Genomic DNA, 15661 nt, shown 5'->3' with positions numbered 1-15661 from the left:
AGTAGGTTCAAGTTTCGCCTTGGTTGTAAGAACTGCAGTCTAGGGCACATGTCTCAGGGTATTTTTTTGAGTGTGTGTGTGTGGGGGGGGTTCGAGACAGGGCTTCTCTCTGACTTTTGAGGCTGTCTTGGAACTAGCTCTCCTGAACAACGCTGGTCTCGAACTCACAGAGATCTGCCTGCGTCTGTCTCCAGAGTGCTGGGATTAAAGGCAGAGGGAAACAAATCAAGGCCCTAACAGGAACTCAGAAATTCCTTGAGCTATGTTGCAAACCACCTTTGACATTGTTTTTTGAACTCCTTGAACTATGTTGCAAACCACCTTTGACATTGTTTTTTGAACATGCTCTCTGTGACCAAAACACCTCAGTGTTTTTTGTGTTTTGTTTTTTTCAAGACAGGGTTTCTCTCATTTGGAGTCAGATCCACAGGCTTCTGCCTCACAAGTGCTAGGATTAAAGGCTTGCCACACCATTGTGCACTCTATGAGGCCCTTTTTGAGATAGGCTTTTGATGCTGGAATTTCTGCCTACCAGAAGCACAGATCTTGTTTCTTCTAGGATTAGGTCATATGCCACTTCCAAGTGGTTTTCTGAATTTGTGTGTGTGTGTGTGTGTGTGTGTGTGTGTGTGTGTGTGTGTGTGAGTGTGTGTCAGAGGGAGCAGGTGGTAGAATCCTAGTAAATTGTCCAGGTTGTCCTGACTGCCTCTTGGGTGCTAACTGTAACAGCCACAATACTGGGCACATTTTACCTTTGTGCATGCTCACCATTGGGCCTGAGCTTACTCCCCTGTGTCAGGTCACTGCAACCATGTTGGTTCCTGTGATGTATGTCTGGTCTTCACGCTTGATGGCAGGCTCCTTAACATGTTTTTGGCCCTTTACCATTAGTGAGCATAGTGTAGCCTGGAGCTTGCACAGAAAAGGAATATATATATATATATATATATATATATATATATATATATATATATATATATATATATATATATATCTGCTCCTGGAGGTCCTGGAGTTCAAACCCAGCTTCTCTCAAGTCTGTTGCCTTTCACCGATTGCTTCATTTTCCTGGGCCTCCCTGTAGCTCTGTCTGCTCTTGAATGACCTGCCTTTGGTTCATAAAGGCACAAGCCATCATGCACAGAAGAGGTAAACATTTGTTCAGCCCAGATGTTAACCATCGGCATGCAATCTATATATCTCCTTAGGAGAGAATATGGTCCTGGGTTTCATGCATGCTAGCTAGACAGCCAGTCTTCCAGCTGGTCCACATGTCCTGCCCTCTCCATGTGTTGAGGCCTCATCTGTGTGGATAGCAGAAACAAACATTCCTGGATCTTTCTAGGTATACTGCCTCTGGAAACTTGGTTTACAGCCCCAGGCCACTTAGTATATTTTGTGCTTCTGTTTTTTTTCTAGTGTACAGTTTCCCAGTGTGATTACAATTTTGAGTTGTGAAGTAGGAAAACAAACAACTTTTTTTTTGGCTTTTCCAGACAGGGTTTCTCTGTGGCTTTGGAGGCTGTCCTGGAACTAGCTCTTGTAGACCAGGTTGGTCTCTAACTCACAGAGATTTGTCTGCCTCTGCCTCCAGAGTGCTGGTATTTAAGGCGTGTGCCACCAACCCCCAGCTAAACAGACAAATTTCTAAGGAATTGGCTGGGCAGGGAAATATTACCCCCCTCCTTCATATATCTGCAAGGATTCTAGGTTACTGCTTGAATTGCCCCTGGAAACTGCAAATATTTGTGGGTCTAGAGAAGCCGAGGCAAGCAGAACTAAGAGGTGGACGACAGCCAAGGCTACAGAAACACCTTGTCTCTAACATAATATACCCAACTCCTCCAAATAAGTGTCCTCTGCCCTTATTTTAATCTGTAGTTTCACACTTTGGCCAGTAGGTGGGAGTCTTGTCACAGTGACTGACTGACATGTCCAGTATTCAGATTTTTGTGTAGTTCCAGGGTAGCAATGATTGTTACACAGAGAAAAGCAAAAGTCGCATACAAAGTAATGTCTCTCAAGTGCTGGATCACAGCAGTCCGAGGGAATAAAAGTCCTGGTGGCCTCCATTATGATGCCACAGCCCTGCTCAGCACCCAATATCCAATTAAGGTTTTGTGAGTTGAAGTGTTGCCAGCCTCCTGTGGGTCATTTTGTTCAGGTCCACTCCAAGCAGCCAGTGGACAAACATGGGGCTATCACTATGGTGACTTCAAAGACAGCATCATGTTACCCTGCCTTTTAGCCTGTTTTCCTTCCTTCCTTTGTTTCTTTTTTTTTTAAGATTTATTACATTTAGTGTTCTGCCTACCTGCCAGAAGAGGGCACCAGATTGAATTGTAGATGGCTGTGAGCCACCATGTGGTTGCTGGGAATGAACTCAGGACCCTTGGAAGAGCAGTCAGAGCTCTTAACCTCTGAGCCATCTCTCCAGCCACACAGCCTGTTTGTCAAATATTGTTTTCATTAGTTTTGTATGCAGTGCTTCCTACTCTTGCACAGGGCCAGAGTTCAGTTCCACATACAACCATTTTAACTCCAGCTCCAAGGGATCAGCTGTCCTTTTCTGGCCAATATCAGCTGAAATCATGTGGACACATACATACATACATACATACATACATACACACAATTAACCATTAACATTTCTATTGTTTATTTGTTTGGATTGTTTTCCAACAGGGTTTGTCTATGTAACATTGCATGTCCTGGAACTCAATCTGTAGACCAGGCTTGCAATGAACTCCCAGAGATCTCTCTGCCTCTGCCTCCCAAGTGCTGGGATTACAGGGTTGCACCACCAATTCCCAGTCTGCTGCCAGTGTTCTTAACTACTGAGCCATCACTCTAGCCACAACAATACAAATCTCAAGGGCAAGGGCAATGGAGATAACCAAGGAGAATGGCTTTCTCTGCCACGTTTGGAACCAGGAGAGCAGTGATCTCAAGATGGCCTCATACTTGTAATAGTTCTGTCTTTCAGAGCCCAGAGATGGCTTTGCTTCATCTTGACTCCAGGTCAAAGAGTTCAAAACTGTCCTTAGTCTACCAAGGTTAAAGTCATAAGCTCTAAGGCATGTCTACTCTAGGATGTTTGATCTTAGTCTTGAAAGTCTTATCTAAATAACTACAGACTTGGTCTGAGTTGTGTTTACTCTTGAACCTCATGGCCCATTAGGAGAAGTTGAGTCTCAGGCACAGTTATCAAATATTTGGTGGATTAAGGTAGAAAGTGTGTTTGTTCCTTATACATGATACAGAAGTCTTTTTGCCATGTTCCCCTTTTGGTTGGGGTACTTAAGAATGCTGAAGAATAAATTGGGAAGTTCAGTATTCATGCACTGGATTGCCCTCTTGACTCTATCCTGTGTCTCTTTTTCTTATGTGTATTTACCTGCCATTTCTCAATCTATTCTCCCACTCAGGTATGAACCTGGCAAGTTGGCTGGATCCCACTGAAGCCTAACATGGATTGATTATGACAACTGTGCAATTCAGAAAAACAGGTAAATGCAAATACTTAAACACTAATTTACAGTGTTGGAATGCTAGGAAAGCAGACACTCTACTGCCAAACCATCCTCCTAGCTCACATTTTCAGGTAGGGCCTCACCAGGTTTCCCAGGCTGGCCTTGAACCTGGAATTCTCTTACTTCAGCTTCCTATGAAGCTGGGATCTAGCTAGTGGTTTTGTTTGTGAGTGTACTTTTGCTCTTAATACTGTTTGTTGTGGTGTGCTTTGGAGGCCAGAGATCAACCTGTAGATGTTTTCCTGTCAACCCACGAGGGTTTTGATGGTGAAGCCTGTCATCAAGTTTGGAAGTAGATGCTTTAACCTGCTGAGCCAGCTCACCAGCCCTATAGTTTTATTTTAGGATGTGTATTTTGCACACATGCATGACTGAACCTCATATTGCAGTGGCAATGGAAGTCACCAGGGGTGATTTGATCTCCTGGAACTAGAATTGGATCCTCTGGAACAGGTTGTGAGCCACAGAATGGGATCTGGAAACTGGGACCTCTGCAAGAGCAACAAATGCCCTACCCTCTCCAGCCTCCTTACTCCCAATGTTCAGTTTGCTTTTTGGAGACAGGGTCTCTCTGCTGCCTTGACTGGCATGTAATTGTTATGCCAAGTTTGTGAGATCTCAAAAAGAGGCCACAAAGGAGCTGACTCACTGATGCAAATGCATGCCTCACTTGTGATGGTTTTTAAAGGAAGCAAGGGCAAGAAGTGTGGTGTGTGCCTTGGTTGTTCAGGATTGGTTAATAGTAGGTGACTTGGGCCAGGTGGTGGTGGCAGCAGCCTTGGCTGGCATGGAATTCTTAGAGATCTACCTGCCTCTACCTTCCATTTGCTGGAATCAAATATGTTCCCAACCACTCTGGGCTCCTTACTCCCAATCTTAAGTGCCATAGATATTAATAAATAAAAACCACAGGAGACTCCTAGTTGTATTCTCATTTACAGATGCAGATAGCATGGTGTGGAAAGCATTTCCAGTGGGCAAATGACAGACTCAGAACTCCCACATGCCAGATGAGACTGGTTTCATTTAAAAGAACAAGAGAGGGAGAGGGTGTTGGAGCACTGGCTGCTCTTCTAGATGTCCTAAGTTCAATTCCCAACCACCACAGAGTACCTCACAAGCATCTATCAAAAGATTTGGTGCCCTCGTCTTGTGAACAGACATACATGCAGGCAGAATACTGTGTACATAATAAATAAATATTTATAAATGTATAGCGATATTGGAATGCAGCCCCATGAGGTCTCTAAGAGTTGTTTTCCAGAATAACCACAGGTACCTCCTGTTCCCTGACCTCACCCCACTGGGATCAATATAATGTTGTGAACCCTTTGACCTGGGGTTTTTGTAAGTTTGTATATAAGGCTGCTCCACAATAAAGGTGAGAGACATTCTCTCAGAAAAGGACCAGGAGTCTTGTGGTTCATTCGAATCTCCAGGCTTTCGCCCAATACTCGGACTTAGTGGCCAAGAGCAGCCACATAGCAAAAGCCGAGCAGTGGTGGCCCACGCCTTTTTAATCCCAGCACTCAGGAGGCAGAGGCAGGAAGATCCCTGTGAGTTGGAGACCAGCCTGGCCTACAAGAGCTAGTTCTAGGACAGTCTCCAAAGCCACAGAGAAACCCTTCCTAGAGGGAAAAAAAACAAAAGCACAGGAAGTAAAGTTAAACTGAGCATCACTGTTGTGAAGCAGTGTGAGTCTGAGAGTACAGCCAGTTTAGTAACAGATAACAGAAACCTATATCCCAATAGCAAGAGCTGGAGTTATAGCTCAGTGGTTAAGGCTGCTCTTCTAGAGGAGCCAAATTTGGTTTAGTTGAACATCCTGTAACTGATATTCCCGGGCATCTGATGCCATCTTCTGGCCTCTGTGCACACTGCAAGCTCAGATGCACATACCCATAAATGAAAAGAAAATGCCCAAATTAATAAATGCTTATTCCCCAAGCAGTTTCTAAACACCCCCAAGGTTTGTTGTGTGTGTGTGTGTGTGTGTGTGTGTGTGTGTGTGTATTTATGTATGTGTGTGATTGTCTAATGGGGGGTTGCTTTTTGTAGGATAGGAGATTCTTTTCTATCTCCACTTATGTGTGGAGTTATGGAAGCAAGTGGTTAGCATGGTGGCAGGAGCAGGAACCTGAGATACCACATTTTCTTTTTTTGGTTTTTTTGAGACATGGTTTCTCTTTGCAACATTTGGTGCCTGTCCTGAAGCTAGCTGTGTAGACCAGGCTGGCATGGAACTCCCAGAGATCCTCTTGACTCTGCCTGTGTAGTGCTGGGATTAAAGGCTCCAGCCATCACTCCCAGGCTCAGTTATGATCATGTGTTTCCTGCCTTTATAATGAAAATTGCCGTCATCGTTTTCTGTTCTGTTTTTTGAAGTAGCATCTCCCATATCCCACACTGGCCTGATAGTAGCTATAAAGCTGAGTCTGGCCTTAAAATTTCTACTTAAGCAGCCAGTGTGTAGTGGTTCATGACTCCATTAGCATCCCCACTCTACTCCTGTCACCCTCCTCCTAAGCAAAACACTCACCACAGCTTCTGGAGTCTGTAGGCCGGGTGCCTCAGGCCTTCCCCCAGCAGCCACAGTGCCCTGTCTCCCAAGTCGTTGAAGCACAGATCCAGTTCTCAGAGGCAAGTGTTGACTTGGAACATGGGCAATCCCTGCATATGTGTCTGAGCCAAGCTGGCAAATTCCCAACCTAGAGGAAGGGATGGCCAAGGTGAGTTTGTCCCATGCCTTTTTGTTAGGTCACCAGGGCTGGGCTTAATTGCCTAATTTGTATGCTGGGTGCAGGGCTATGGCCTTGCCCACCTTTGAGAAAGATAAGGGGAGAAGGCAGAGAGGAAGACAGTACAGAAGGCAAGGACCAGGCAGATCACATGGGTTGTAACTCCAGTTCTAGGCAATCTAAACTTGTTTATTAGACTCTGTGACTACCAGGCCTGTGCTTGGTCAAAAGCGTACATGCAGAACGGGCAATGGTGGTGCACACCTTTATTCCAAGCACTAGGGAGGCAGAAGCAGGCAGATCTCTGTGAGTTTGATACCAACCTGGTCTACAAGAGCTAGTTCCAGGACAGTCTCCACTGCCACAGAGAAACCCTGTCTCAAAAAACAAACATAAACAAAACAAAACAAAAAAAGCATACATGCAGGCAGAAAGCCACATATGTCAAATTTTGTAATTTACAAAAGAGGAAAGGGGTTGGGCTCTGGTGGTGCACACATTTACCCCCTGCACTCAGGAGGCAGAGGCAGGGGGATATCTATGAGTCCCGGTCTACAAAGCAAGCTCCAGGACATCCAGGGTTGTTACACAGAGAAACCTTGATGGTTAATTGTTGCAGGAGCCCGTTGTGAGTAGTATATCCCTGGGCCAGTAGGGCTGGGCTATATAAAAGCAGGTAGCAGAGCAAGCCACAGGGAACCAGCCAGTAAGCAGCAAATTTCTGTGGTTTCTTTTCTGCTTCAGGCTTCTGTCTTGGTTTCCCTCAGTGAAGACCTATATAACCTGTAGGATAAAATAAACTCTTGCTTCCTGAAGTCACCTTTGTTCATGTTGTTTATCACAGTAACAGAAAGCCAAGTAGAACAGAGGGTACACTTTGGTCAGTGGTATTTGTTCTGAGACCTGAAAGATTAACCAATCTCCCCCCAGAGAGTGAGTGTGTGTGTGTGTGTGTGTGTATGTATATGTGTATGTGTGAATATATACAGTGTTCTGCAGGCATGTATGCCTGCAGGCCAGCAGGGGGCACAAGATCTCATTATAAATGGTTTTGAGCCATCGAATGGTCACTGGGAATTGAACTCAGGACCACAGGAATAGCAGCCAGTGCTCTCAACCCCTGAGCCATCTCTCCAGAACCTCCCCTGGAAAGTAAATGTACAGCAGAACAGAAGAGCTGTTTCAGTGGTGTCAGTGATGTGTGTGTAAAGGCCCTGTGGCAGGAAAACTTGACAACAAGATTCTGTAGCTAGAGCTGGTGAGGAAATTGGAGGTCCCATGGCCTCCATGGACAGAGAAGACAGGGCAACCATGCTGAATCTGGAACTGCACTCACCGGAGGGTCTGCAGTTTGCAGTCTGGGTACCTGAGGCCCTCACACAGGAGAATTTCCCCAGGATCACCAAGGACGTTCAGGCCCAGGTCCAGCTCAGTCAGGGTCTGGTTCATCCTGAGGCTGGAGGCCAGATCTTCACAGGCAGCCTGGCTGAGGTGGCAGATTTTCAGCCTGTGTAAAAGCCAGCTGGTAAGCATGATGGGGGGATTTCCTGGGGACACGGAATCTATCCCCTGCCCCTGTCTTCAGAGTTCAGTGTTCTCAGGAAGCTGTGTGGCACACACCTGTGACACCCACCAGCACATGGTAGACAGAGGCAGGAGGATGTTCCATTAGACTTGCCTGGGTGTATAGTGAGGCTCTGGCTCAAAAAGCCAGGGGCTGTAGGTGTAGCTCAGTTGGAGGGCTCTTGCCTGTTGTGTGCAAGGTCCTGGGTTTGATTCCCAGCACACACACACCCCAAAGAAAGCAAGTAGAACATAAAAGCAACAAATTGTTCAAGGCCTGTCGATGGTGGTGCACACCTTTGATCCCAGCACTCAGGAGACAGAGACAAGACAGAGATCTCTGTGCATACAAGGCCATCCTGTGATACAGAGTGAATTCCAGAATATCCAGGGCTACACAGAGTAACCCTATCTAAAAAGTAAACAAATGAACAAACAAAAATACCTGTCCAAGGTGCCAATATGATGTTACACGAATTTGATTACATAAATATATACAGGATTTTCAAATTGCACTTAAAATTATTTTGTGTGAGTTGGGCATGGTGGCTCACGCCTTTAATTCTAACACTGAGGAGGCAGAGGCAGGCAGATTTCTGTGATTTGGAGGCCAGCCTGCTTTACATATTAAATTCCAGGTTAGAAAGAGATATACAATGAGACGCTGTCTCAAAACTATTTTGTGGGCTATACCTGTACACATGCACAGCAGCAAGTGCTCCTCACCACAGAGCCATCCTCAACCCCCTCTAGGTCTTTTCTAATTAATTCAGGAGCCCATTGTGGGCATTGTTCCAGGACAGCTTGCAAGAGTCTCTCCTTTCACAGTGTGGGCCACAGGCACTAAACTCAGATTTTTCAGGTACCTTTACCTGAGGAACCATCTCAGGAGCCCCTACATGTACTTTCTAGTAAGACTTTTAATTCTCTAAAGCAAACAAGACTGGAATATGTCTCAAGCCTTTAGTCCTAGCACTTGTGGTTATAATTGTAGAGATCATGTTCTTCCTTCCTTAGTAATGAATGGTTGAACTTCCTCAGGGGGTTGCACTTTGTCACCAGCCTTGATAGCCAATGCCTTCATCTGCTGTGTCGGCAACTTTTTGACTCCTGCTATCAAATCTCTATCTACAATCTCTCTCTCTCTCTTTCTCTCTCTCTCTCTCTTCTCTCTCTCTCTCTCTCTCTCTCTCTCTCTCTCTCTCTCATCGAGACAGGGTTTCTCTGGGTAGCTTTGGAGCCTAGCCTGGAACTCGCTTGGTAGACCAGGCTGGCCTCTAACTTGCAGAGATCAGCCAGCCTCTGCTCCCGAGTGCTGGGAGTGCAACACCAATGCCGGGCATCTTTTTTCTAATTTTTAAAATTATTATTTTTTTGTTTTGGAGAGATGGCTCAGCTATTAAGATCACAGGCACCTCTTGCAGAAAACCCACGGTTCAATTCCCAATTATCACATGGCAGCTCACAGCTGTTGTGGGGTATTGGTTGAAGATGTGTTACATTCTTTTTTGTTGCATTTGTTTAACTCTGTGAAGCTGTGTTCCTTTGCTTGCCCAACACACCTGACTGGTCTGGTAATGAGCTGAACTGTCAACAGCTAGTCAGGAGAGAGGGATAGACAGGGCTGGTGTGCAGAGAGAATAAATAGAAGAAGAGAGAAAGGAAAAGGCAAAGAAGAGAAAAGGGGAGAGAGAACACCAGGGGACAGCCACACAGCCATCAAAAGAGTAAGAAGGAAAGAAAGAGATAGAGAATAGAGAAAGGTAAAAGCCCAGAGGCACAAGGTAGATGGGATGTTTTTTTAAAAAGATTGATTTATTTCTTCTGCGTATAGCATTCTCCCTGCATATGTGCCTGCCCTGCATAATACGAGAGGGCATTGGAACACATTACAGATGGTTGTGAGCCACCATCTGGTTATTGCGAATTGAACTCAGGATGTCTGAAGAATAGTCAGTGCTATTAATCTCTGAGCCATTGCTCCAATCCTACACGGAATAACTATGCACAACCATCTGCAACTCCAGTTACAAGGGACACAACACCCACACACAGACATACATTCAGGCAAAACACAAATGCTCATGAAATACAAAATACATAACATTTAACTGGGTGTTGGTGGCACACACCTTTGAACCCAACACTTGGGAAGCAGAGGCAGGCAGAACTCCTCAAGTTCCAGTTCAGCCTGGTCTACAGAGGTAGATCCAGGACAGCTAGGGCTACACAGAGAATTCCTGTTAGAGACCTCTTTAGGGTCTGCTGCTCTTCTAGTAACTAAGAGTGACCCACAGTTCCCTCAGGGTCCACTGTCTGTCTTGTGAATAGGTGTTTACTTCCTAGTTCCCTGCTTCTGCCTAGGCCTTTATGCAAGAATGCAAATTATCTTCCCATTGAGGGGGCGATTGGCGGCATGGACCTTGATCTGAGTAAATTTACACTGGGGCTGCTGTTAGTATATAAGCTTACTCCCCTTTGAAATAAATAGCCTTCTCCTTGCAAGAGTGACCAGCTGTGTTATCTTTTTTTAATCTTCAGATTCCCTTTCCTAACCCATGAGAAGGTTGTAGTGCTGGCTGCTATGACAATTAGAGGTCTCACCAAGATTTGGGGAAGAAGGAGAAACACTGAAGGATAACCTGGGAAGGCTTGCCAGCATTAAGGTAAGGAACTGGTGTATTGAAGATGGGGGCGGCTAGTTCTTACTCTCTTATGGGGAACCAATTGGTCCAATTGTCCAATAAGCATTGCACCAGTATTAAGTACAAGACAGCAACAGATGTTTTAAAAACTATACATAAGGTCATCCCTTGGATTTAATCTCTGGTGACCTTAGTATTGTTGATGGGGAGCAGGTGAGGATAGACCTGCAAAGGGCATTACACAGAGATGGGCCGAATGCCATACCAACTGTTACTTTTTCTCTGTGCCCTCTTGTCAAAGAAGCACCTCTTAGTAATATTGTAGAAGTGAAAAAGCAGGTTGAGGAAGCCAAGGCTGGCTCTACAGAGGCTCAGAACCTGTTAGGTCCCTTCAAGCTTCTAATAACACTTCCTTTGGGCCCTCTCCCTCATATTCAGGGGATTAGACTAAGGAAAGGGAAGAACTGGAAAGGTACGTTAAATTATAACATAAGCTAAAAAAATGTTCCCTTGCGTCTCATCCTCCTGCTCGAAATTCTAGCGCTCTCTGTTTTCCTTAGGCCTTTCCTGAAAAGCAGATTGGCCCAGTGATGTTCCCAATCATAGAGATAGTTGTTCCCCAAGGCCAGATTCAGAGAGAGCATTCCCCTCTTAATTATAAGGATATTAAACAGCTGAAAGAGGCAGTTATGTCTTATGGGCCTCTTGTCTCTTTAATTACTCTGACCATTTATTTAATTCTTTGTGGCTTGAATTGCATGCAATTGGCAACAATTGTGTCCAGCTGTGCTGTCCAGGGGAGATTTTGAGAGGTGAATTCCAACAGCTATGTAACCAAATGGTACAGCGCAACATGGCTGTCGGTTTCCCTAAAAAGAACTCAGAAATGCTTACTGGTACGGGAGCCTATGCAGACCTAGGTCATCAAATTCTTTATGATCCAGCTGTATATGCACAGATCTCAGCACCTGCTTTCAGGCTGCATATTTGGGGATACCGATAATGTCATGTCTATAGTTAGAAAACTAGCTTTAAAAAATGCCAACAAGTATTGTAAAGAGGCTTTACCACCTCACAAGGCCAAAAGCCTCAATGATTACATTCACATTTGTAGAGATATAGATGGACACCACATTATGGGACAAGTTATTGCTTCTGCTATGCAGGGAAATAAGAAGGTCAGTGAGGGAGCCAGATCTAAGTCATGCTTGGTTGTGGCAAATGGGGTACACCCTTAAAAGATTAGTCTTAGGCTGGACACCCTTCAAACTTTAAATGGTTTTCAGAGGTTTCTGCCTGATATTAATTGGATCAGACCTAGTTTAAAAATTACTACTGTTGCGATTCTGCAGGCAGCAGAATAGGAGGAGGAGGAAGACGGTGGCTCGGCCGTAGTCCGGCTCCCGTGCCATTTCGGACCCAGAGCGAGCGAGCAAGTGAGCAAGTGAGAGGGCACAGGCCTAAAGGCTGCAGCGGTTGCCGGAGGCAGTGCACGCCGCGGGGAGAGGCCTGCTGAAAATGAGTGAATATAAACTTGTGGTTGTTGGAGCTGATGGCGTAGGCAAGAGTGCCTTGACGATACAGCTAATTCAGAATCATTTTGTGGATGTATATGATCCTACGATAGAGGACTCCTACAGGAAACAAGTAGTAATTGATGGAGAAACCTGTCTCTTGGACATTCTCGACACAGCAGGTCAAGAGGAGTACAGTGCAATGAGGGACCAGTACATGAGGACTGGGGAGGGCTTTCTTTGTGTATTTGCCATGAATAATACTAAATCATTTGAAGCTATTCACCATTATAGAGAACAAATTAAAAGAGCAAAAGACTCTGAAGATGTGCCTATGGTCCTAGTAGGGAATAAATGTGATTTGCCTTCTAGAACAGTAGACACAAATCAGGCTCAGGACTTAGCAGGAAGTTATGGGATTCCATTTATTGAAACCTCAGCAAAGACAAGACAGAGAGTGGAGGATGCTTTTTATACATTGGTGAGAGAGATCCGACAGTACAGATTGCAAAGAATCAGCAGAGAAGAAAAGACTCCTGGCAGGGTGAAGATTAAAAAATGCACTGTAATGTAATCTGGGTATTGATGATGCCTTCTATACATTAGTCTGAGAAATTCGAAATCATAAAGAAAAGATGAGCAAAGATGGTAAAAAGAAGAAAAAGAAGTCAAAAACAAAGTGTATAATTATGTAAATACAATTTGTACTCTTTTCTTAAGGCATACTCAAGTTAAAAGTGGTAATTTTTGTACATTACACTGAATTATTAGCATTTGTTTTAGCATTATCTAACCCTATTTTTTTCTATTCGTGCAAACTTTCAGCTTTTATCTTAAATGCTTATTTTAAAGTGACAGTGGAAACCTCTTTTCTCTAAGTGGCAGTATTCCCTGGGCTTTGGACTTCAACTAGCAATGGCTGTGGAAGAGATTAAAGACCTGAGACTGTCTTCCCGGGGTTTGGTGCATGCAGTTGATTCCATGCTAATTCTCTTACCAGCTGTGAGCATTGTGTGACCTGGAGTAGTGAAGCTTTTGATCCATCTCTGCTCTGTTTCATCTAGTCACTGAGTGAATTAATTAGTAATTACAGCTGCATTGAGACCTAAGACTTTGGAATCACAGATTTATGGGCTTCCCTTGATTCACATTTAGCATGTCCTAGAGTTTATCATCCTTCATAAGTGTAGTTAGACTGTTCAAAAAGGCTTTCTCTTTAAAATATTACAAGGTGATTCAACCCCAACTCTCCTCCAGTCTTACTACTTGAGGAGGGAAGTGCATTCATTTGATTGAAAAGGGCTTAGAAGGAGCAAATTTGGATTATATAGATTATGTTCAGCCTTTAAAATTATTAGTGTTTTGTTCTGCTCGTTCTCCTACAGGAGTTTTTTGGCAAGAGAGTCCTATTCTTTGGGTTCATTCTCAGGCCTCCCCATGTAAATCAGTGGTATCCTGTCCCCAAGCTATAATTGCACACCTATTTAAAGAGCAAAAGATTGCTTTGCAGACTTTTGGTAAGGAGCCAGATCAGGTTGTTACACGTTTATCCTGTCAACAAATAGAGTGGCTACTAAATAATAGTTATGATTTGAGTATTTTTCTCTCTGGGTAGCAGAGAGATTTTGATAATTATTACCCATCCAATAATCTGGTTTCCTTTTTTAAGATACATCCTTTGATTTTTCCAAAGATATGGTCTCAGCCTATTTCCAAGGGGTGAATGGTTTTCACAGAGGGTTCTTCAAAAAGGACAGCTATAGTTGTATCTTATCCTATCATTAAGATAGCCATATTTGCTGCAGCTTCTGAACAAATGGCCAAAATTTTAACCTTGGCCATGGCTCTACAACTCTTCCTCGGGGAATCATTACGATCTATACTGATAATCAATATCTAGCTCAAATTGTCCAACCCTTGGAGATGCCTGCCTATTTTGCCACTATCTCCAGAGTACAAGATAGTTTGTTACAGATACAGGGTCTGCTATAGCAACGAGTGAACCTGTATTTGTGGGACATCTTAGGGTCCATATCCATTTGCCAGGACCTATCAGTGAAAGAAATCACATGGCCAACAGGTATACTCAAATCATTGCAGTTTCACAAAGAGCTCAGTGGAGCACAATCCTTACATAAGTGCTTTCATCTCAGCACAGGGTGCTTACGATTTCATACTGGTATAACGAAGGAACAATTTTTTTTTAATAGTTAAAACTTGACCTGTTTGTGTGGAATTTCTTCCAGTGCCTCACTTGGCAGTTAATTCCCGAGGACTGTTGCCCAATCACCTGTGGCAGATGGATGTGCCATCTTTTAGTAAATTGCAATTTGTTTATGTTTCTGTAGATACTTTTTCTAGACTAATATTTGCCTCTGCCCATTCTGGTGAAAAGGTAAAAAATGTTAAAAGCCACTGTCTACAGGATTTTGCTTACATGGAGGTCCAAAAGAAATTAAGATTGATACTGGCCCTGATTATGTCAGCAGAGGTTTCAGTCAATTTTGTCAAGGTTTTGAAATTATCCCCAAGGACAGGCTATTGTGGAACATGCCCACCACACTTTAAAAGCCTATTTAGTTAAAGTAAGAAGGGGGACCTTGAGGGGGACCTTGTCTTACCTAACTCTATCACTTATTTTCTATCTTAAATTTTTTAATTGTGGATAATTCTGGAAACTCCGCAGCAGACCATCATTGGTGGTCCACTGCACAGAAAAGACGTTTGGTTAATTGGAGAGACCTTCCCTCAGGACTTTGGAAAGGGCTAGATACAATTTTGGTGTGGGCCCTGGGTTCTGTTTGTGTTTTCACACAGGATGGCGAGGCCCAATTTGGGTTCCTGAGTGTTGTGTTCTCCTGGATCCTGCTGAAATGCCTCAGCCATCTCATGACTCACTGGGTGTTGGGACCCTGTCCTCACAGGGTCTCTCTGACTTGTTTTCCAGCATAACCACAGGTACCTTCTGTTTTTCTGATCTCCCTCAATAAAATCCTGATGTGAACCCTTTGTCCTGGGATTTTTGTAACTTTGTATACAAGGCTGCTGCACAATAAAAGTGAGGAACATTCTCTCAGAAACTGAACCAGGCATCTTGTGGTTCATCCAACTCTCCAGGTTTTTGCCCAATACTCAGACTTAGTGGTGGCCAAGGGAGAACACAAGTGGAGTTTCCACAGAGATCGGTAAAGAGAGGGGACCCTGAGAGGTCACCCTCAAAAGGCTTCTAAGCAAGTAAGGAGTTGTGAGGGTAGATTGGAAAAGGTACTAGAAAATCAGCACCTCAACTCCTAAGAGAGTAGGATTGTAAAGGCACTGGAAAAGGGGTGCCTCAACTTCTAAGAAAGTTGGATTGTAAAAGCACTGGAAAAGTGGTACCTCAACTCCTAAGATAGTTGGATTGGAATAGAGATCACAGTCAATCACACGGATAAAGTTTAAAGAGACAAGGCACTGGTAAGATTTCCTTTTAACTTTTGATTAAGTAATAATGCTAAGAAAATTATTAAAGAAACACAGGAAATCCTCCACTGAGGAATCCCTCCCCCATGAGCTGCACACCAGCGGCCAGCTGACCCAGCAGCCTGAGCCATTGTCCACTCAACCCGGCTGTGGGCTCCAGTCTGCCAGCAATGATGTGCTGTGCACAGGCTGGCTGGAGAAATCGA

The 15661-nt window shown here is 44.2% G+C and overlaps 1 protein-coding gene across 2 annotated transcripts; it reads left to right on the top strand.

Moving 5' to 3' along the window:
• The first annotated feature begins 11997 nt into the window (after positions 1-11997).
• Positions 11998-12688, top strand: LOC113839007 (GTPase KRas-like). 2 transcript variants are annotated; one of them, XM_035453623.1, is made up of 2 exons: positions 11998-12511; positions 12639-12688. In XM_035453623.1, exons 1-2 carry the CDS (start codon positions 11998-12000, stop codon positions 12686-12688), a joined length of 564 nt encoding a protein of 187 aa, XP_035309514.1. The 2 variants fall into 2 exon arrangements, with proteins under 2 accessions (XP_035309514.1, XP_035309515.1); XM_035453624.1 differs by lacking the exon at positions 12639-12688 and adding an exon at positions 12571-12604 and having other exon boundaries at positions 11998-12446.
• Positions 12689-15661: the final 2973 nt, after the last annotated feature.

The sequence above is a fragment of the Cricetulus griseus genome, unplaced genomic scaffold (genome assembly GCF_003668045.3).
Source record: "Cricetulus griseus strain 17A/GY unplaced genomic scaffold, alternate assembly CriGri-PICRH-1.0 unplaced_scaffold_1, whole genome shotgun sequence".
NCBI lineage: Eukaryota > Metazoa > Chordata > Mammalia > Rodentia > Cricetidae > Cricetulus > Cricetulus griseus.
Note: the sequence above shows the minus strand (reverse complement) of the source record. Positions and strands in the feature narration are given on the sequence as shown.